The sequence below is a fragment of the Agelaius phoeniceus genome, chromosome 7 (assembly GCF_051311805.1).
Source record: "Agelaius phoeniceus isolate bAgePho1 chromosome 7, bAgePho1.hap1, whole genome shotgun sequence".
NCBI lineage: Eukaryota > Metazoa > Chordata > Aves > Passeriformes > Icteridae > Agelaius > Agelaius phoeniceus.
The window spans coordinates 15,168,405-15,192,376 of NC_135271.1; the positions used below are offsets into that span (position 1 = coordinate 15,168,405).

General features: G+C 40.9%; 1 protein-coding gene across 1 annotated transcript in view; it reads right to left on the reverse strand.

The window, feature by feature from the left end:
• The window catches only part of UBE2F (ubiquitin conjugating enzyme E2 F (putative)), a 61,287-nt gene that overhangs the window by 26,789 nt on the left and 10,526 nt on the right, over window positions 1–23,972 (reverse strand). The window contains exons 3-7 of the mRNA XM_054636191.2: window positions 22,549–22,578; window positions 21,572–21,637; window positions 15,670–15,737; window positions 12,088–12,158; window positions 7,056–7,113 (exon numbers count right to left, since the gene is read on the reverse strand). Of these exons, the coding sequence (XP_054492166.1) occupies window positions 7,056–7,113; window positions 12,088–12,158; window positions 15,670–15,737; window positions 21,572–21,637; window positions 22,549–22,578 (293 nt within the window). The remainder of the gene's footprint in view (window positions 1–7,055; window positions 7,114–12,087; window positions 12,159–15,669; window positions 15,738–21,571; window positions 21,638–22,548; window positions 22,579–23,972) is intronic.

The window sequence follows — 23,972 nt, forward strand, 5'->3', positions numbered from 1 at the left end:
AAAACTTCTGTTCTCCTTCAGTATAATAAAGCATCAGGCTTGGCTTCAAATATTTACTGAACTTGTGGCTTAAATAGCCTGAAAACTAAGTTAAGCCCATGTGCAGGAGTTTTTAAAGGTGATCTTCACAGGGAGGAGCAGAGAATGTTCAGGGTGCACACCTTGACAGTGCTGCACTCCAGTGAGATCCCACTTGTACAAGATCACACATCTGCACCTGACAAAGCTGTTTTCTTTACAAAGCTGCTGTTCTCAGACTTCTCCTCTGGGTTTAACATCAAACTTGCAGAGGACACTGCTGAGGGGCAGCCACAGAGCAAAGCTGAGAGCCTCTGCTTTTGGCCCAAACCTGCTTTTTGTGCTGGACCTGCAGCCTGGTGTTCCAGACTGCAAGGCAAGATGTATTCTATTACCATCTGTATGGCAGTTGTCTTTTGACAAGTGGGCAGTTTGCCTTATCTCTCTCTGAGTGATCACAAACACCCCTCCCTCTGGGGGGACATTGCTGATAACAGACTATTGAATGCCACTGCATGGCTGATAAGAACTACAGCATCCCATTGGGAGATGTGAGCCCAGGGGGAGGAGCCAAACATTCCTACCTGGATATAATCCAGAGGTTTTGGAGACACCAGCACAGCTTCTCCACTGGATTTCCCAGAGGAACAGCAGCTGTCTCTCCTTCCACTGGATCTTCAGAGGAAGAATCCATCCTTCTCTACAGGACCCCCTTGCTCCAGCAGAACCAGCCCTGACACTGCAGGAGGGCTGCAGCCACATTTCCAATGGGACTGCCACCAACAGCCTGACCCACAGGGTGTCAGGTTGGGCTCTGACTCTGTCAGTGTTGTTTTAGTTCACTGCATTGTTTATTTTATCCTTTTATTTTCTTCCCTATTAAAGAACTGTTATTCCTGCTCCCATAATTTTTGTTGCCTGAGAGCCCTTTAACTTAAAATTTAATGCAATTCTGGAGGGGGGTTCCTTTTCTCCATTTCCTGCCTTCCTTAGCAGACTCCTGTCTTTCCAAACCAAGACACCTGGGCTGCCAAATTCCTTGAGCTGCTGTACTGGCTCCTGCCCCAGCCTGCCCAGGCTGTTCCCTGGGTAGTGTCCCAGAGGTTTCCCATCAGCTCAGATGCCTTTGGGAGTCCAAGGCAGGTCTGGGATATGCAAGTGGGTTTAATTTACATTTATTGTTAGTTCAGAGTAGCCAATGATGGTGTTTGAAATGAAGAACTGGGGTGCCCAAGCACTGCAGTACCTGGTTAAGTCCACAGTGGGTGAGGGGAACATGGAATAATGAGGGAAGCACACTCTGCTTCATGGCACTGCCACCACCCTGGGCTGGAGCATGGGGAAGTCAACACAGGGAAGTCAGAAGTCCAACAGACTGCTGTAAACACCCCTTTAGAATTGTCCCTTTTCATTCTGCACTATTTTTGTGCTGCATCTGAGTGAAAAGTTACACTAAACCCCTGCCCACAGATTTATTTACAGCATGCCAAACGAGCAGAAAAAACCTGCTGCTGCAGCAGTGTCTGAAGTTCAAGAATCCTCAAAATCCTCAATGCAGCTTTTGAAACAGCCTCTCCTGAGGCCAGGGAGTCTCAAAGCTTTGCATTTCTAGGAGGTCTTAACTCAGTCACTGATCTTGCCAAGGGACAGTTCTCAGAGCCACTTCACAAAAGCAATGCCACTGAAACCATGCCACACACGGGGCTCAGAAAGACAACCACAAACACTTCTGGAGAAAATTTGCAATTTCCATGTTTGCTCTAAGATTAAATTAAAATTTTCCAGTTTACCTCACTGTTTTTGAGGTATGGAATTAATTAAGATTAAATTAAGATTTTCCTTTAACAGGCAAAGTATATTTAATACATTAATTTAAGAAGAGAGCAAACCAGACAAAAGCACCTAACAAACTTCCAATCAAAGAAATTCCCTTAAGGGATCCAAGAAGCATTTCTGATCTAACAGACTGAACAAAACAAAGCTCATTGCTAAACAATTCTTTATAAACAAACAATTTAACCCAGTCAGATGAACAAAAGGAGCAGCAGTCATTTATACTAGCACATGTCTGAGGCAATTTTTTTTGGTTTCTTTTAAAAAGGGCTGGAAATGCCACTCTGAAGTCCAGTATGCTCTAGTCCAGGCCAGCTCCTGGGGCAGCTCTCTGCTGTCCTGTCTGCCTATTCACCACCTCAAGGTGGTTTTCCTCTTCCTTTTCCTTCTTCCACCATCTCTTAAAAACAAGACCAATTCTTCCTCTCTTCACTGCAGCCTAAAAAGCCAAGCACACTGCATCCCACCCTACCAACAAATCACTGGTGCTGGGGATCAAAAACAAAAATTTTCCTTCCAGAGACATAGGCACTTTTTAGCTTATTAAAAAGCTTCTTCTCTCCTAAACTGCCATGTCCCAAATAAATTCTCTTTTTATATTTCCTCTCCTGCTCCTCTCTAATCTTGCAAAAGTTGAAAAACATTGTTTCCACCTAGAAAAAGGTGAATGCCACCTTTCTTCAGCCACCCACAAAAGCCACTTCAGCTGTCATGTGTCTGTCATCCCTGCCTGTGCTTCCCACCCAAACACAGCAGCAGCTCCCACAGGGCTCTGGGTAACCTAAAAGGCACAAACTGCTCCAGTTAGCAAACACAAAACCAGGAGGAAGGTTGCAAAAGCATTCCTTTTGTACTGAAATATAGGAGGGGAAGGCAAACAGGACCAATGTGCTGCCCCAGAGCAGGGCAGCTGGGGGGTGCCAAGCAAGCAGAGCACTCCTCTCCCATCCCTCACTCTGTCACTGACTCCTTGACCCCTGTCCCATGGCTACTGCAGGACAAGTGGATAATCCTGGGGAAATTGTTGCCTGGGGAATTCTCTGTAACTTCTTCATGAACTACACCACAGTGATCTCAGCACTGAAGCCATCACCCTCTGGAGACCACTCTGCTCAGTGCATTAAATTGAATATTCAGAAATCAGCAGTTTGGGGAGAACAAGCATGGGTTAATTACAATTACTGAGGTATCTCAGCTCGCCTCACTCACATGCCCGTAATAACAGCTACTGCACCTACACCAAAGATTTGGCTTTGCCAGGGGACATTAAAGAGAGAAACTAAAAATTTTACTAAGCATTTCTGAAGCAAAAGCTACTAGAAGACACTCAGCTCTATATTTTCACCAGCTTGGGCATGTATGGAGGAGAAAGAAATAAATCACCTCTTACAAAACTGATAAAGCCAATTTATAATGAAGTCAAAATACAACACAATATCTCTTTGGAAAAATATTTCCTGAAGCTTATTTCAAGAAAAAAACTGAATGCCAGATCCGCACAGAAGATTGTCTTCAGCAGTTCATAGCTTCTTTTTCAAAATACTGGGTCTGAAGTTGTTATCTAGAGCTTATTCAATTTTTAGAGGTGAGGAAGACACATAAAAAGACCAACTCCAAAAGAGGATTTGAATAAATCAATAGCTGTACAATGTTATCATAATGTTGAGAAAAACAGCCTGAGCAACAAGAATTAATGTAACATAAAGCATGCAGGTTTCTTTTTTCCCTTCATGCTCAAGACAGTGACAGTTACTTTACTGTCTGCTCCAAATGCTCCTCTACACTAATTACAGATGATTTTGACAGCAGACCATCTATTTTCCTTGAGATGATAGGTGAAACTTTTGTGCTTTCAAAACTCCTCAGGTTGATGCTTAAACATTGAGGTAAACTGGGAAAATGAAGTCAGGACCCTCTGATTTATTTCTCCAAGAGATGAGTTTGACATTTGAATAATTCCAAATGAAGTCATTCCAGTGCCTGAAGACAAGGGCAGAACCAGTGAACCAAACAGGACAAAATGCTGCCATTTAGTATTAAAACATTAATTAAATAAGCAAGGCTCCTAAGGATCAACTCCAAGTAGCAATAGTTTACTGGAAATGAGTCTTAATTCCTTTTAGATCAGGTAATCTAATAGCACAGACAGATATTTATTAACCCAGGATCTGGAGTTATGGGAGAGAAATTCCTGAGAAAACAGTGGTTTCCTGGGGGAGGGCATGAAAATCTGTCTGCAGATCTGTAGTTTAAGATCACCTGGATGTTTCCTGCTCCTGGCTCTCCCGAGAGCAATAACACAAAAATGACAAAACCCAGCACTTGGAGCTATCTCAGTGAAAAAGTGAACTGCACATAACACCTAACAAACATGGAAAGGCTCCAGAAAACAGCCCAGCTAGCTGAGCCCAGTGATCTCTGTGAGAACACAGCTATAAAAAGAAAAAGGACAAATATTCCCTGTGAACATCCATCATATCTTTTTAAACACTGGCTTTGCTGTTCATATGCTCAGCCCTCCACAGAGTTGCCCAAGTGTGCTTTGATTATTTTTAAGGTCCATCCATCAGGCAGTGATTTATGAACCCATTTCCAGCTGCATTTAGTTAGAGGTAACTGCAGAAGGAGCCTGACTTCTAGAACCAGTCAGGCATTTAAAATACACATCCACCTGTTCAGTTCTTAAAATCAATCACCTGAGATCTTTGCAGAGCAAAATGAAAACAAGCATTTAGGAAAACTGAGGAGTATTAAGGAGAACTAACTGAGCTAGGCAGGTGATAATCCTAGCAAATGAGGCACATGTTGGGGACTAACACGAGTCACTGAAGCACTATGGAGTTTGAAATTGAAATTACTGAAAGGTACAAAGCAGAGAAACAGCAACAGTGTGAAGTCATGTCAGGTATTTAAATGCTGGTACTTCCAATGACATTAAAAAAACCCTGAGAACAGAACAGAATTAAAGCCATCTATCTGCTTTCTGCCTAGGAAACTTTAATTTTGACCATCAAACCTAAAAACAGGAGAAAAACAAGTTCAGACACTCTGAGCAGGGCCCAAAACTGCAGCAGTCTGCAGCTTTGTGAAAAAGCTGCTTTAGAGAGGAAAGTGTGCAATAAAATGATGCAGAATGTGACAGAATGGAGACTGAAAGGTAAATAAGCTCCTGTTGCTAATTCAGGTTTAGCTACAAAGGAGCAGAAAATGACACAAAGATCAGCTGGGAAGCACTGCAGCAGTGCTCACACAAGCCACAGCCTGGAGACCAATCACTACCAGAAATTATCTAAGGGTTTGGGATTCTGGAGTGTTTCTATGAATAAAAAGAAAGTGATTTTAAAAGTGTATGTACATATATAGACAGGCTGGCAGGGTTTTAAACCTGTTTCAGGGTAAGAGCCCAACTCTGCTCAGAACCTGATTTCAAAAAAGCATCTGATGCAGGAATTCAGAAATAGTACATTCTTTATTTCCCTCTCTCACACACAGGCTGCTCTTCACAGTGGTCCATGGAAATGTGTTCCCAAGCACAAAGAAGGGAAAAAAAGATAAAGCTCAACACTTGGTAACCTGAGGAGAATTCAATCATGGATGAGATGACACCAAGTGCAAAAAACTGCTGGGAAACAAAACTGAGTTAGGTCTTCCCCCCCTAAAGAATCCTCCACACTGCAAAAAAATACATTTTGTCAGGTAAGTTTTCCAGACAATTTAACAGATTTTCATTTTTATTTCAGCAAAATTTTTTATGTTTCTACTCATTTGATAATTAAAAAAAAATATTAAAAAGGTCATAGCAGTTGATTTTGAAGGATTTTACATGTAAGAGCTCTGCTGTCACCACAAGGTGAGACACAGCTAAAAATCTGAGCCTTCTAAAGGGTTAAGCACACAAACCCCACACATGCAGCTGGTTTGTGCACTGGGCTTCTCATGTGTATTCTCTATTTGAATGGCTTCTCTAATGCCCTTGGAAGCATTTTTGTGGCAGAAGGACACATGCTCACTCGCAATTCATTTTTAGGAGTAGTTCAGAGTGCTTTATTGGGCAGGGCTGGGTGCTATTCCTCCAGAAAACCAGGCTGATTTCATATTATTGACAAGTTAAATACTGACTTTCAAGTCCATAACAGGCCAAGACTGGATTCCTGCCCACAGAGCTTCTGTGCAAATTCTCCCTGTTCCCTTTGTGGTGATGAAAAGCTGTAAAAAGTGAGCTCACAACTGTGGTGCTTCAATGTTCAAAAATTTAAAAATCCAAGGAGAACATCTGATTTTTCTCTTTTTGAAGTTAAGCTACTACTTCCTTTTCTCTTGCTGAATCTTTCATTTCAACAACCACAGAAAAAGCTCTTGTCTTTTGGGTTTCTTCTCCACTTGTATTAATTTTTAAGCTTAAAACTTCCTCTGAATGAAAATACAGGGACAGGAACAGAACTAGTTAACTTAAATTACTCAGTGCCTTGATTTAACCTGAGGTGAAAACAGAAACAAAGGGCAAAACAAAATCACACTAACTGATGGAAAAACAATAGGGAAAGAGTGCTTAAGAAAATCCACAAAACAACACACTCGTTTTTACTTCCAGAAAGTCACATGCTCACCTCAGCAGAGATTTTACAGATGAAGAAAGTCACAAATCTCATTCACAGTGCCAAAGAGCAAACCAAGTATCAGATAAAGGTCATTTTCAATTTGTTTTTTTGAAAGAGACAAACACCTGATGTGTACCCTTTATCCACCTAATGCTGTTAAAGCTCTGCAAGAAACAATTTTGGCAGCATTCCTTGGAACAGCAACAGGAAGATAAATGCCCTGCTCTGCTCAGGGCTCTGCACTGATTTTGTCTTGTCAGGAGTATCAATCCCATGGAAATTACTGGGGTTATGGATTGCTGTACACAGGATGCTCTTGTGTTTGCTGCCAGGGTGAAAACCAGCACACCTTACAGAGTGTGGGTTCTCTGAGTCACAGCAACCTCCAAAACCTTGGAGCAGAGCAGGATTTGTGCAGCCACCCCAAAATTCCCCAAACATTTCTACAATCAGCACTGTACCTGCTCCACTGCTGTCAAAGATAAAAAAACCTCACCACAAAAACCTCCTCTTGGGCAAACCACATGAGCTGATTCTTTGCAAGGCCAGGAAAGGGTTTTTAAAGATGTATTTATTTGGAAGGACACATCCAAAAGGAAACAGTACCTTTAAGGTTCTAGTTGGGGCCCAGCCAGTGCCATCAATTGAGTGTTCTCTCAATAAACTGGAAAAGAAAAACACACACATTACACAGAGCAACTTCTGCTTCAATTGTCTTTGTCAGAAAACTCCTCAGAAACCATCAGGAAGTAATTGCAAGATAAGATCTAATTCTTGCACTATTTATATCCAGGTAATGGAATTTTAAACCCCAGGAGTTGGGATGTCTGCCTAAAATTACCTTCTCCACAGTGTCATTACAGAACTCCCCATCTGAGCCCAGCCTCTGTCAAAACACCTGAATTATTCTCCTCCAGCAGCACAAGTGTGACAGAAATGCTTGTGACAGGCTCAACACTGAACCCTTTTTTTAATCCCTGATGCATTTTAGAACATGTTCATCTCAGGTGAAGAGACAGCCTTGCAGGGTGACCCATCTCTCACCAAAATTGGCACAAACCAATTTAAAAAAGGGTGTTTTGGGGAGGGATAGTTAATTAGCAAAGAGAGGATCATCCTCTATTCTGTGAAAGGACTTCAGCTTCCTACAGGTAAAGATAAGAAACAGAGAGAGCTTTAGTCTGTCTGCTCTGGAGGGAAAATTTCCTTATTAAAAAAAAATATAAAATTATATAAATATTTAAATATAAATATATAAGATATATTTATATCTTATATATTTATATATATGTATAATATATATTTTTATATATTTATATCTATATAGGATATAACGATATATATATCTCATATATAAAAAATATATAATATATTAAAATATATATTATATAAAATATATAAATATATAAATAAATATATTATATTATAAAATAAATATTTGTTATATTTCTAGATATTTTATAAAAATAATATATATGTTAGAAAATATAACTTGAATTTTAATATGACTATGAGTATATAAAATAGAGAATTTCCTACATGCAGGAAACATCCAGTATAGATCTACCATATTATGGTACATATTAAGCCCAGTGAAGCTGCTGACCAATTTGCAAGTGGAAACCATTGAGGTGTTCAGGCATTTCTGGACCTTTCAGATCCAAACCTCAGCAGTTATGAGGAGGACATATATTGGGGATCAGAGCACAAGTGAGAAATAAGCTGAAGTCTTGCTCAGAAAAGTAATAATCTGAATGAAAACCATGTAAGAAACTCCTTGAAGCATCATTTCACAATCACACCTTCCTCTGTAAGGAGTCAGCAAAAACTGACACATAGCAAAGCACAGAAATTCCCCACCAGCAGCAGCTTCTGCTGCTGAAATGACAGGGTTAAAGTGAAATAGTTTAACTATAAGGTTTTAGCAATTCCCAGGCTAACATGTATTAAGTCATTTTTAAATTACAGTAGATGATTAGACCATACAGGTTATGTAGTTATTTAATGAACATGGCAAGTTTATATGCAAGGAAATTCAATCCTTGTTCAGTGCAGAGATCCTAGGAGCAGGATGATAACCTGGACAAGCCCATTCCACCTTAAGTGTGCTGCTCATCTCATTGCTGTGCCTTTCCAAAGATAAAATATGCCATTACCACTTGTGCAATGTTCAGAATAACATCTTGTGGCTGCAGTTTGTCTCCATAGGACAAAAGTAAAAAAAGCTTTTTGTCTGTTCCTTATCAAACTGCGTGGCAGCGCTTCCATTTGCCTCTCCATCCACCTGACTGGGAAATTCCAAGTGTGGGGGAAGTGAACACACTAAATAAAGTCAGAAAATATTCAGTGCCAAAGCACCTGAGCATGAGCTAAGCCTCATGGCCTCAGAGCTCTCCTGGCACAGCTCCAGCTGGGACACCACAGCCAGCACTGAGGAGACACCTGCACCTCTCTGAGCACTCTGGCAGGAAAGCAGGGAACACACATGTCACAGACATATTTTCTGAAAAATCCTTTCATTAGGATTTTTCTTTTCTCTTGAGAAGCTTCAGCTTCTCCATGATTTGCTGCTTTGCAATGTGATTTGGAGAATTGTTTACCCAGCATGTGAAATTGTTTTTACTTGATGACCAATGACAGTTACCTGTGTTGAGGCTGTGAGCAGTCACAAGATTTTATTATCATTCCATTCCTTGCTTTCTGATGAAATCCTTTCTTCTATTCTTTAGTATAGTTTTAGTAGATAATTTTCTTTTAATATAATATAAATCATAAAATAATAAATCAGCCTTCTGAAACATGAAGTCAAGATTCTCATCTCTTCCTTCATCCTGGGACCCCTGTGAACACCACCACAGAACAGAGGTGTCCTTTGGCTTCACACTCCTCATTTGCTGATAGGATTTGTTTTTAGAGCAGCACCTTCTTTCTTCTACAGATTGGCAATGATCATTAAACCCCTCAACAGAACCTTTCCCCAGATCTAAGGAGATCTCCCAGCTTATGATTACAAATCATACATCAGTCTGGGTTCCATGGGCAGAGTGCACAATCACTGCTTTTGAACTTTCAGTAATCAAAACAGCCCCTGATGTGACCAGTCAGCTGCTCAGCTTTCATTTCAACAAACACCTCCTCATTCTGGGACTAACTCCTGCATGGCAGAAAGCTCTGAGGAATTGTTTGCTTTTTAAATGAAGACATCTTTTAAAAAAGCATCTCCTGAAAGTGGGAACTGTGTGATTGCAGTTAAGTGTAAAACCTTCTGAAGCTCCAGCTGACCCAACCTGCAGCTTAAGTGACAACAATTTACTGCAAGGGAAGATCAGACTGGAGAAAACTCCACTTTTTCTATCTACATGTGCAGTGGTGATATCCAGTATGGGCCAGACCTAATTAGGATCTGTCATTAATAATAGGGCCCAGGTAACTCCTCATTTGGTGATAGGGTTTGTTTTTAGAGCAGCACCTTCTTTCTTCTACAGATTGGCAATGATCATTAAAGCCCCCAACAGAACCTTTCCCCAGATCTAAGGAGATCTCCCAGCTTATGATTACAAATCATACATCAGCCTGGGTTCCATGGGCAGAGTGCACAATCACTGCTTTTGAACTTTCAGTAACCAAAACAGCCCCTGATGTGACCAGTCAGCTGCTCAGCTTTCATTTCAACAAACACCTCCTCATTCTGGGACTAACTCCTGCATGGCAGAAAGCTCTGAGGAATTGTTTGCTTTTTAAATGAAGGCATCTTTTAAAAAAGCATCTCCTGAAAGTGGGAACTGTGTGATTGCAGTTAAGTGTAAAACCTTCTGAAGCTCCAGCTGACCCAAGCTGCAGCTTAAGTGACAACAATTTACTGCAAGGGAAGATCAGACTGGAGAAAACTCCACTTTTTCTATCCACTTGTGCAGTGGAGGTGATACCCAGAATGGGCCAGACCTAATTAGGATCTGTCATTAATTATGGCCCAGGGTAATTGCAGTCCATAAAGCACAGAAAAACTCCACTTTTCCTGCCCAGAACTGCTACACTTGACCACAAGTTAACTGTTTAGAATGTTTCAATCCAGGGATGATTGTCAACCCACACATGCCACAGCATGAGCTGTATGGGGGGAAAGCACTGCTGAAGATGATTTTCTGCTTTTAAAAATAACTGAAGCTATTTTAATGCAAAGACTCTTGTGTAAGTTGATTGCAGACACTATACATAGAATGCATTCTCTAACAGGCAGAAAGCAATTTAGTTATTTTAGTTTTTCCATAGAATGCCAGACATTTCCAGGGTTTGATATGTAGAGGTATCTGACAGTCCAAAGTGTTTCAGAGCAGATGCTGAAAGAATGCCTCCACTTCATTAGAATTATGATGCTCCAATCACCACATTCATCTCTTATAATTAAAATAATTTCCAGAGATGGAAAAGCTGTGGCTGCCCCATTCCTGGAAGTGCTCCAGGCCAGGCTGGATGGGTTTTGGAGCAGCCTGCTCTGCTGGAAAGTGTCCCTACCCAAAGCAGGGGGGGAATGGGATGAGTTTTAAAGTCCTTTCCAAGCCCAACCACTCTGGATTTTATGAATGTGAGGCTTTACTTCTTTACAGAAGATGCTGTGCTGTAGCTGGAGCTCCAGCTCTGGTTTGGTGCCTGGTATTTATACAAACACCTCACCTGCTCACTCCTTTACCTGCACTCAGAACATTTAAATTTCTTAATGCTGATGAGCCTGACCTGCCTAGGAAGGGCAATAAAAAACTTCATTTTCACCAAGACTCTCAACACAGCACTAAAATGATTTTTCCATCTAGAGGAAAAATTCAGCTTCTCTTTAAGCAATGATTTGCTACACATGGTGACAAGCATGCAGGATTTTCAGAGCAGCTTTCAATCTCACTTATGGGCTTTGCTTCTGCTTCATCTGCTTTTTCTTCTGTGTGCTATTAACTTGAAAAATGACAGGCAGGCTTCTCACTTCTGTTTCTGTTTGGTTTCTGGCCAATTTCACCATCAGGTGTTGAGGATGAAATTGCAAAGTTTCACAAATTCATTTGGAAGAGGAAACATTTACTATCAAGGAAAACCACCCAGGCAAGAGAAGCCTCTCTTGCAAAGTAAATCTTTCAGGTTTCATATCCTGACTTATCCTGACCTCAAACCTGCTTTGTTATAACTGGCACATGTGTCTTATCACTGGATATTAAATATTGCAATTAACAAACAAAGAATAATTACTGTCAAAGTTTAAGGAACACTTTTCCTTCCTTTTTGAAATAAAAAGAATTTTCAAGCTCTTAACACACTTGGCATTAAATGGTAAAGCCTCCCTCAGGGCCTGAGGATGATTCAGTTATGAGGGAGGCAAGAAAAAAACCAAATACATTTTATTTAGGATAGAGTTGATATTTTTACCCCATTTTTTGTTCTACAAGTAAAACAAAGTACTAACTCTGAACCTGAAAACCCAGGCTCTCCATGGTCCTACAACACAGCAAGAATGAGACTTTCAGTAGGTTTTCATGCTCCTAAAAGTGAAATGCAGAATCAGCACAAAAAATACTGTCAGGACAGTTACATCCAATATTTTATCAAACAGAGAAACCTCCAAGGTTAAAAAACTCCAACAGAATGTTGTTCCTACCTTAGGCAGATTTCTCCTGTCTCTGTAATGTTTGGGTGCCAGATTCTTGTCAAACATTTTACCTTTGGAGGCTGCCAGGAGAGAAAACAAATTACTGTGTTATCCTTTAAGAGAAAAGCCTGTTATAACTCATAAAACAGAAAAAGGCAAATAGATTTGTATGGATTTGTATGTTTAGGGTAACAATGCATCATCTACAAGAGTCAAAAGAGACTTCCCTGCCCTTTTAGCTTTTCTCAATTCTTCATAAAAACCAGGCTGGTATTAGGATTTTCCTTAGAAAAAAAGAAATTTTAAGAAAGCCAAGAAAATTTATTCCTTCATGGAAAACACTCTAAGTCATTCAGTTTTTTCATACTTAACTGTTAAGACAATAATTTAAACCAAAAAACTTCACCAAGGCTTGTCCAAATCAGGGATTTGTTAAAAAAAAACAGAAGAGGATGCAAAGATAACAAAATAACTAATAATAAATAACTAATAATAAAAATAAATAAATAAAAATTAAAAAATAAATAATATTTTAAATACAGACCCTCCTGCTCAAAACTGAACGGCTGAATTTGAGGCACTAAAATGAAAAGCCACAGGCAGCATCACCAAACTTCTGAATGTCATAGTGGGGTTCTGAAGTACAGATTTTTCAAGTACAGTCTCCTCTGCTCTAGTTTTGTGAAGTAAATAAAGAGTGGGACATAAAAATGTCAGTAGCTTAGCAACAGCACGTTGCTGCATCCCTGCTCTCGCCATTAGGACTTGCAGCTTTCAATCAGGCAGATTATTTCTGATGGGAAGTGTCCTGGAATCCATCAGCTCACAGCAGCACCTTGCAGAACTTCAATTAAATCCCAGATTATAAATGTGGAGTCATCTCTCCCTCCACTTTTTCCAAGCATGTCTTCAATCAAGAGGCAAAGCAGCTCCAAGAGCTGCATTTGTATGGTAGCATCATATGGTTTATCTCACTTTGTTCCCAACTTCCCAATCACTTTTTTAAAGAAATTTTTAAATTTAAGACTCCTTGGAAGAGGTAAGAAAATATGCATGGCACTGAGACCCCAAAAACAGACCTAAAAGAAGATGTTCTAGAAAAAAAAAACCACTGATCAGCACAACAAATCTGGGATTGATAATGCAGATTTTGCCTTTCCTCCACTTCATTTCTGTGCAATAACTCAAGGAACATCAGTCATTAAGTGGCACAACAAATCTGGGATTGATAATGCAGATTTTGCCTTTCCTCCACTTCATTTCTGTGCAGTAACTCAAGGAACATCAGTCATTAAGTGGCTCACAGAAAACAGCCTCAATCTTTTTAACCTCCAAAACACCTCAGAAGTTTTCTAACAGCACAAGCTTTTCATTAGCTACACTTTCACATTGTTTTGAAAGATGGTGTCTAGTTCTCAAGCAAGGCAAAGCAGCAGAATTTATTCCATGCCATTAGATCAAGATAAAAGAGTAAATTTCTACCATATGCACCTTCAAACAGGGAATGTATTGATGAGTCAAAAAAAAAAGATTTATGGAAACTCTTTTAAAAAAATCCCCAAATCCTCACAGTGAATTAAATGGTGTCTCATTTTTTTGTACTGTGGAAACAAAAGAATTCCTTTATCCTTTTGAAGTGATTTTCACTGCTCTCAGTTAGAAAAACCCACTCCTGACAATAAGACAAAGGTTTTTCTCTCTCTCCTTTTTCACTTTTAGACACACAGGACAACTGCAGCACCACCATAAAATTCATCTTCAGACAAAAACCTCACCTTGGAACTTCTTCCAAGTCATTTTTTAACCCTCCCTGGACCAGCAGGTGCAGAGATTTCCTCAGGATGATGTTCTGTGAAATTCTGCACAACAGAGCTCCCCAAATCCATGCATTTCCCTGCTCAAACTCCTCAGGTAGATGCAGCCTCAGCTGGGGGGCACAGCAGTGACCACATTCACTTCCTTCTCCATTTTCAAGCAGCCACTTCTGCTCTGGGATGCTTGATTTAAAATGAGCAGTTTTGGTTCTTGATAAATCAGCACTCTAAAGAGAGAGGTGTACCAACAGATCTTGTATCTTGTTTTCATTATGTATTGCTTAGGTATTTAATTTGATCTCTCCACTAGTGAATGAATTTACCTGGAGAAGGAATGTGGCTCCTGAGAGAAATGTGGAACCAAAGGTATTTGAAAAGTCTTCTCTGGACACCAGCTAATCCCAAAGCTAAACCATTCTGTTAAACCAGCCTGCAAGTGCAGCTCCTCTCTTGGCAGTTTGTAAAAAACCATTTTACCCAGGAGGAAGGACAGCAGAGGGACACAGGTTTCCCTAGAGAGGATACAAGTTCCTGGGGGTGAACTACACTCCAGCCCTGAGATATTTCCTGCCACTTTCCAGCAGCAGTTTCTGCAGAACTGCTCAGACTGGCTGAAACTGAGCACTACACCCAGCAAAGCACTGACAGGTTTGGCTGCAGGCCACAATACCAGATCTTCCAAATTGTTCCTCTTTATTTAGTTTATGCTCCTCCACTACACCACAATTCCACAGATCCACTCCTTTGGCCAGTGCAGGTGTGTGTCCCAGCCTTGCCTGTGGGCTGAGAGCCCTGGCAGGTCTGCAGAGCCCTCCTGAAAACAGGAGAAAACTCTGTCAGTCCCATTCTGCCTGGCAGGAAACCAACCACAGCCTCAGCATAATTCCCTCAATATTTGGATTAATACTGCATTGATAACCTGACCACAATCCAACATTCAACCTCCTGCATCGTTTCAGAACTTTTTATTTTTGTATTGGATAAGAGGTGCTCAAATTTAAAAATATTTAATTAACACTTGCTGTAGATTTTCCTGCCTGTGTTGAGCAGGGAACAATACCAAACCAGACACTTTTTAGTTATGGAAACTGAGAATCAAAAAACTCAGATCAAACACTTTCCTTCGGCAGTGTTGTTTGGGTGAACAACCGGAATACAAAAATCAGAGGAAATAAAATGAATACACAGAAGTTATTAAGGGTGACCTCTGCCACAGTATGAAATCCTTTGGTAAAGTTAAGGGCAACTTCAAACATGCCACAACCAAGCCCACACAGCTGCAAACACTACCTAGCTGTGACTGCCACTACTACACACAGATAATGCTGGATTTAGGCTCAGCTGAACAGGAACCAAAGATCTTCCCTGAAACTCTTCTCCAGGATCCTCCCCTACACATTCCTCAGCCTCTCTGCAAGAACTCTGAACCACCAACACCAAAGTAAGACACCAAAGCAGAAGAATGTGAGGGAAAATTACAGATTTTTTACCTTTTGGTCCACTTATCTCACTCTTAGATTTATAACTTTTTAATGAGAATAATCATTAAATGCAGGTGGCATGAATAATTAATGGGAGAGAGCAGAACCTCAGCCAGAAGGGAAGGACACTCAGGTTTGGCTCATCTGCACTTCCAAGAGCTTCTGCCAGACAGTTGCAGAGATTTATTTTATTAAGAGACAGAAGATCCTTTCTCAATGCCAAGTTCCCCCAGAAGTCCTGTTACCTGCAAAGAAAATCTAAAATGACAACTATGAGACTAAAGATAAATACTCACCACCATATTGTAGGCATCAGGAACTTCAGTTTCAAACTGAAACTTTCCCCCTTGGTAATAGCCCTCATCTAGAAAAGGGAAAACAAGGCAAATGGTTAAATAAGAGAAAAACACCAAGATTGAAACAACAGCACAGGATTATTACCATCAAACACTTCAGCTGCCACCTAACCCAAGCAGTGTGTGAGCATTGTGTCCTCCTGCACTCCCAACATTTCTACAGCAAAAATTTGAAGTCAGGAGAGCCAACAGTCCCAGAAAAATCTTGACCACAGGAACAGAGACATCCAGCTGGAGGAACCTTGCACTGAACTTCTCACTGTAGGAAGCAAATCCTGGCACGTGGCAGGCAGCACCACATCAGTGACCCTTGGAATGAGCTGGAGAAATTCTGCAATTGCTAATGCATTGCTGGATGCTGCTCCAGGACTGAGCACATCTTCCCAAACTTGTGCTGCTAAAGCATTGCTAAACCCTGCTCCAAGATTTAACACATCTTCCCAAATTTGTGATTCTAAAGCATTGTAAAACCCTGCTCCAGGACTGAGCACATCTTCCCAAACTTGTGCTGCTAAAGCATTGCTAAACCCTGCTCCAGGACTGAGCACATCTTCCCAAACTTGTGCTGCTAAAGCATTGCTAAACCCTGCTCCAAGATTTAACACATCTTCCCAAATTTGTGATTCTAAAGCATTGCTAGATCCTGCTGCAGCACTGAGCACATCTTCCCAAACTTGTGCTTCTAAAGCATTGCTAAACCCTGCTCCAGGACTGAGCACATCTTCTCAAACTTGTTCTGCTAAAGCATTGCTAGATGCTGCTCCAGGAGTGAGCACAACTTCCAAACTTGTGCTGCTAAAGCACTGCTAAACCCTGCTCCAAGATTTAACACATCTTCCCAAATTTGTGCTTGCCAAAGCATTGCTAAACCCTGCTCCAGGACTGAGCACATCTTCCCAAATTTGTGCTGCTAAAGCATTGCTAGATGCTGCTCCAGGACTGAGCACATCTTCCCAAACTTGTGATTCTAAAGCATTGCTAAACCCTGCTCCAGGACTGAGCACATCTTCCCAAACTTGTGCTGCTAAAGCATTGCTAAACCCTGCTCCAGGACTGAGCACATCTTCCCAAACCTGTGCTGCTAAAGCACTGCAAAACCCTGCTCTAGGACTGAGCACATCTTCCCAAACTAGTACTTGCTAAAGTACTGCAAAACCCTGCTTCAAGATTTAGCACTTCTTCCCAAATCTGTGCTTTCCAAAGCATTGCTAAACCCTGCTCCAGGACTGAGCACATCTTCCCAAACTTGTGCTGGCAACCCTGGTGAGTAGTACAATGCTGTGTGCAAGGAGTTTCAGAGTGTCCTTCAAGAAAGGCAAGCAGGCTCTTTCACTGTCATTATCTTACTGGGATGTATCTGCTAGGAACACGTCTGCCTCTCTGCCAAACTCAGTACTGAATTATTAAAATGGCTAAATTTTCAAATATGACATATTAAAAGATCTACTTGCATTTAAGCAGGGCTAATAGAATGGGATGCCAGAGAGACTGCAACTCTTGAAATAGCTGTGCTTGGAAGCTGAAATGCTTGCAAGTGATCTGAAATGCACCTGGCATTGCCATTACTGAGGTTTCTCATTAAAAAAAAGGAAACAGGTACCCAGCCCATAGTGGGGGATTGAGACATCTGAGGGATGCTCTGGCTCAAAGCACCGTGAGCACTCCAGCCCCAGTGAAGGCCAGGAGGGCTGGTTACCATTATATGATGCAGCTTTTTTATATTTCTTAAACCAACACTGCAAAGAAATGTTCTGTGAAACAATCCAGACTTTACAGAAAGACTAAGAAGAATTTTACTATTATCTGGCTTGTTCCAAACCACAATAAAAACCCCTAGCTTGTCTACTGTAGGTCATCCAAATCCTCCTTCAGGTTGCTGCCTCCTGATCTGCTTTTTAAATCTATTCTCCATTCCCACTCCAATTCAATTCTGAAGTGAGCTGGATTTATTAAGCAATTTTAGGCATGCTATGCTTTCCCAGGAAGTAAAGGGACATGCACTGATTTTTCTAGGAAAAAAGCAAGAGAAAAGCATTTCTCTTTTGTTGTTAAATATACAGAGACAAAAATCAGTGAACAAAGCCTTTACTGAAGAACAGGAAGTAAGAGGTGAGTTACAGGGATAGCCTTTGGTAAAACTGCTCCCTGTCAAATGTGCAATGCCCTCAGAGTGAGACACTGCTCCAGAAAGGAATCCTTGGAAAATGGTCCAATATCCCCAGGAGCTCTAACACATTTATCCAACAGAACACAGCTGACTGCACTTTATCCACCATCTAGCACTAGAATACATTTGAAGCAAGTGTCAGGAATGATCACATTTCCAAGTACAGAAGTTCTTTTCCTTGGCTTAATTTCACTAGTTCCTTGACTGGCTGGGCTTGGATCAAAGCATGCAGCAGCTCTTCACATTCCACCCCTGCTAAAATGAAATAAATGCCTGCTGATGGATGTATCCATCAGTGTTTTATGTCAAAGAAAATCCCCAGGTTTAATGAACACTCACTGCAATGGCTGTCCAACAGAAACACTCAAGAACTTTCAGATCAAGTCTTCTTCCAAGACAATTCAATATTCATCACTGCCTCACATTACAACTTATTTTATATTCTGGTTTTACACCTTGTCACCAATCACTAACTGGGTAAGCTACTGGCTCTGCTATCAAATTAGCAAGGACATATTTACACAATTAGGAGAGCAAGACATCTCTCCTCCCCTCTTTTATACAATTGTGCCTCTGTGTTCCTAAAGCAACAATCATGCTACTCATTACCAGTCACTCAAATATATATTAAAAATTCTGGAGAGCCTCAGTACCCAGCCAGAAATCTTGCACTGCATTAACAAGATAATTCACAATGAAGTCATCTTTCAGCATCTCAAGTAAATAGGTTCTCAGACTGAGAGAGAAATCCTCAATTTTTTAGGCATGGAAAAGTGGTGGGTAAAAAGTCCTGGCAGAGTTAACAGTGAGGAAAGAGCTATAAATAAACCCATCAAATGGAACAGCTTTAACACATAACTTAGGAAGTTGGCCACAGGGACTTTTGCTAAAAAGGGAGGATGTCTGAGCCACAGTTTTCCTCCTACTGCTTAAATTTATGTCTTCAAGCTGTATTAGCAGAGCAAGCATCCCTCCCACTTCAGCCTCAAGTTTCACTTCCAACAACCTGACTAAGCTTGTGTTTGTAGGGTGTTTTAATGGCTGAAAGAGCTCTGGAAAACACTTAACCAAATTATTTCCTCACTTTAGAAGAAAATGCAAGAAAATTAAGGCAGGCCACAAAGGATGCACTTTGCATAGCTGCTCTCTGAATCAGCCATGCTCACCAATATTTGTGGGCATTTCACCAGAAAACAGTGCCTTTATTAATCCCCCTGAGTGGCACTCACATATCCTCACCATGCCCAGACTAGTCCAACAGCATGGGAACTGAAGGGAAATTGCATTTACTGCACTTACTCTTCTGGGTTTTTAGCTACCTAAAGTCACCTGCTTTATTTTTCTCCAGGTCATTACCATGATTTTAATCCTCAGCTTCCAATTTTGTGCTCCAAATACCAGTGCAGCAAGCCTGGATTCTAAACATCTCCTTATTTTCCCCCAGATTTTCATCCAATATGATACTGGTGCAAAAATAAGAACAGAGGCAATGGTGGCACAAGGGTATTTTTCAAAGGCAGAACAAATGTTTCAGATGACAAAAGGCAAGAGAAGCTTCAGACAGCAGAGAAAACAAGCAGTGTCTGCCTGGGGAACAGGGAGTTTGTCCACTGCAGCAGAAAAATCCAAGTCTGAGCCATTTTCTATCCACTGCAGAAAACTGGAGCATACAGAGATTGGAATTCCTTCAGTTATATAAAGCAGTCATCCTCATCAAGATTTTCAAAAAAATCATTTAAATTAAAATTAAAAACTTGCCATCACCAGGATAATTTTGCCACATTAAATACTGGCTGAGAAAGGTTTTTGTGAGAGGTGCTGAGCAAGGGACCTGAAAGGATTTCTGCTTGGTGGTCAAGGTTATTTTCTTATTCAAATTAGTCTTTTTGTGAAAGCCTAAGGAAGCTTCTTTTACTGTCCTTTCAGGACCAGCCACATTCAAAATGACAGCAGAGAACAAAGTCAAGATTCATGCAACACTGTTCAGACAATCCAAAAAGAGTTGGCTCAAGCCTGCTTGAGCCATAAAACTTCTGTGACAACCACTCTGCTGCCTCAAGGCAGAAAAAACCCAAGATTTAGCATACACTAGAGAGAACTTCAGTATTGAAGAGAGGCAGAAAACAACAAAGATTTTCTTGGTCTGTGCTGTGTTCTGCCTTTAGAGTGCTAAACTATGGCTGATCACAAGACTGTACACCTGAATTATGCACAGCTGAAAATAGCTGTTTACTGGGGTCAGGCTGCAACTGCAGAGACTTCAGCTATATTTAGAGTAACAAAATGTTAATTAAGATCATCTCATTGGCAAGATCATTGGCACAAAACCCCTGCTCTGCATTCAACAGCTGGTTTCTGCCTGCAGCATCCTGCTGCACAGCAGAGAGCAGACAAAACAATTCCTAGGGGGTTTAGACACCTTGGAGTTGGGACAGCTTTGTCACACATCACTCATCTGCACAGTGATGCTCTTGTAAAGACAGTTCCTTTCCAAAATATAATAAAGAAGCAGCATCATGTAAAGTGAAGGGCATTTGGTGCAAGCAGAATTAACACCCACCAAGTAAATATGAGCACAACTCCTACACAGAACGACAGGGCCAAAGTTCTAGATCAGCTCTTGGGTTTATTTTTAATTACCCTGACAAGGGCAGCCTCATTCATTTTTCCATCACAAAAGGGAGTCACATGAATGGACTTGTTAACAGAGACCACCCAAAATTTCTGCTGGAGGAAGGCCCAGTTGGTTTGGGCTAAGGAACAGCAACAGTGACACCTAGTGCTGCTCTGGCTCCAAAATCCTGGATTACAGAAAGATCCCAGGCACTAAGTGCACACCACAGTTTCTCCAGCTCAAACACCAGCGTGACTGACACACCTCACCCAAATTCTGCTGGCAGAAAGCAGCCACAGAAAATGGGCACCCAGGAGAAGGAGCTGCAGGGGGACACGGGCCCAGCATACCTAACACTGCACACAGCAATGCTCTCACCTGAGCAGCTGCACAGGAGCAAATACAACAAGTGCCTGTCAAGTTTAAATAAACTTCCATGCAAATTCATCCATAAAATACAGCCCTTTATTCCAAAATGCAAATTTCAGGTGGCTATTAAGAAATTTACATGGAAATGATAATTTATGAAAATGCTTTTACTGACCAGCCTGGCAGCAAGAGCTTCACAGGATACTCAAGTTGTGTTAATAATAAAAGAAATCTGATTTCACATATTTGAACAATCAAAAACTCAGAGATTCTGCCTTGTTAAGCACCTGCAGGCACACCTGGGTTTGAGGTTTTCTAGCAGGGTTACATTGGTAGCCTCTCTCTGCACCTCTGCAGAACCAAACAATCAGCACAGGGGAACACACAACCTAACAGGGCTGAAATGCAAAAATAAATCAAGGTGGTTTGAAACTGGCTGAGAGGAAAAAAGGTCTCAATCCAAGTAAGCAAAAAAAAAAAAAATCAGTATTTCCTAACCCTACTCATTTTTAAGGCCTTTTTACTGGAATCTGGTTGTCAAAAGTCAGCCCAGTTTCTCCATCTCTTTAATGAAATAATCACTATTGCAGCCAGATTTTCTTTGACTTGAGGCTTTATTGGAATTCCTCTTGGAATTACTTTCCTAAACATCAACACAGACAGAAACTAAAGTTACATGTTGAAAAAATTACCTGGGGTTACAGTTAGCTGAAAGTAATGGAGCTTGTTTGGGTCAGGAAAATTCACTTTACATGTACCTGTGAAGCAAAATAAAAATTCACATCAGAAATGAGCTCTCCACTGCTGGCTGCCATGAGGAGACAAGTCTATCATGGTTATTTTATCACCCACATTATTCAGTCTTTAGCCTCTTAACCCATCAAGCTGGCTGTTCCTTTTCTGCAGCCAAGGAGCTAAGCAGTATCATAGTTATAAATCCTATTTGCCTGAAAAAACCTACCTAGAACTGTACACAAAGCCTAGTAAAGCACTCACATTGCAGGAACTGAAAGCACAGACACTTCTGGCATTTGTTACCCTATAACAGAACTGAAAAAACTTTACCTAAAATTGCTCTCCGTAAATTCTCTATAACTTCATTTAAGGAAGGCTTAGATCTCAAGTAAGATTCCAGGTCTAAAACCCCATTATCTTGCCTTTTTCTTTTTTTTTTTAGAGAATATGGATCACTCTTAAAAAATTACTTTTTATGAGTATTTTCACTATTAACAAAGACATCAGGTTACATCTGGAAGTGAAAAAACTGAAGGTTGACTTCATGCTCCCTTGGAGCTGAGCTATTTGCTCTGCCCCTAAATCAGAATCTCCTGTTTTGAAAATGAGAGAATAAAGAAAAAACCACAAGTGAGGCACTAATTGCACCCTTGAGTCCCAGGAACCTTTTGGGCACTTGATGAAAGTTTTGCTGCCACTCCCCAGCAATTAAAAACTGGAGGTAAATTATCAATACTCCTTCCAAAGGACACTAATGAGGGTCCAGTTCTCCACAGCCCCAGAAGAGGAAGCAACAGAGAAAAATCTGTTCAAGCCACAGTGGTGGAGCTTTGCACAGTTACCAAATACCATCAGCATTCACACTTCAGTCAAAATGTTCATTTCAATGGCCCTTTCCCCCTTTAAAATGCATACTATTAAATGTTGTACTCACAAGGTAAATTAGCTTCAAGGTCTGCAACCTCTGTTGAAAGAAAAAAGAGAAACAAAACCATTATTTATACAAGCATAAAGCTCTTCTTCAAGTCCAAACTGACAGATCTAATTTAAACCAACCCGTAAATCAAATTTTATTTAAAAACATATTTAAGCTGCAGTGGAAGTTTACCTTGAAATTTCTCTTTAAGCCACTCAATTCATTACTAAAAATGCTCATCTGCCCTACAGACATGGTAAATGTATCCTCCTTTGATGGGGAGTTCAGCTCTGCCAAGGCTGAAGCACCAGGGCTGCTACCACACAGAGCACTGGCATTTCCCAAGCACAGCTTTTGTTAGTGATATGCACTCCTATTCAATTAAATTCTCCTTTTATTTATTTCCTGAGCTTAACATTCATAAAAGAAAGGAAGCATCCTGATTCTGTTCCACAGCCCCTAGGAAATGAAGTTTTGAGGGTGTTCCTAAGCCTGCCAAGTCACCTTCCCTGGAAAAACCCTGCTTTTGTGTATTTTATTGAAATCCTACTTTCAATTTCTTATGAACCAGATGCACCAAGGTATGTCCCTCTTTACTTCTAAGGTCCTAGGAAATAAAATTGAGTATATTTTTGGCTTTTCCTGTGGTCTTATTTTCCTCTTCTAGCTTTGCTTTCAGGCCTCCACAGACACAGCCCATTTATTTGGGCTGACAATGTGCAAGATTTCAATACCAACTCTCAAAAACACACATCTGAAGCAAACTGTCGCTCAGAATTGCTGGCACTGAATCCACACTGATCCCATCACAACCCTCCAGAAGTCCTCCTGCCATCCATGCTTACCAAGCCTGGCATTTCTCTGCAGTGCAATGATGTTGATTTGACTCCCATTTCCCTCGTGCTTGGCACACCCTGCACCTGCAGCCTGCTACACCAAGAGAAAAAACCACCAAACCACACTTACCTAAACAATTCCCAACTTCACTCTTTTAAAATCCCCCACCTGCAGCCAGAGCTGATTTAACCAAAGCCATGCACTGAAAAACAACACTGGAGCCATACTTTGCTAAAGTACTGCCTTTATAGAACACACACAAATGTAATTTCAGCTATAATCAAGGACTTGATTTCAATTTTCCCTTCCTAGTTGATAAAAAAAGATGTGACAACCAACCCCTGAAGGCTGCAGCTATGAAAACTTTTCCTAAGATTATTCTCTCACTCCTTTCTTTAAATTCACCAGCCTTTCATAGTGGCACACCAATCTCCACTGCAGTGCAAAGTTTAGGACCTGGTTCAATTATTTTCAAGTGTTGACTGCTTTCCTTTCTTGCTTTGTGTGCTTGTGTGATGTTCACCATAATGAATCCTGCCTGCCCTTTCCTGATCCCAAAAAAGGGAGACATTGAAGGGCTGAGCTGAGCAGTTCTGCCTCCTGCA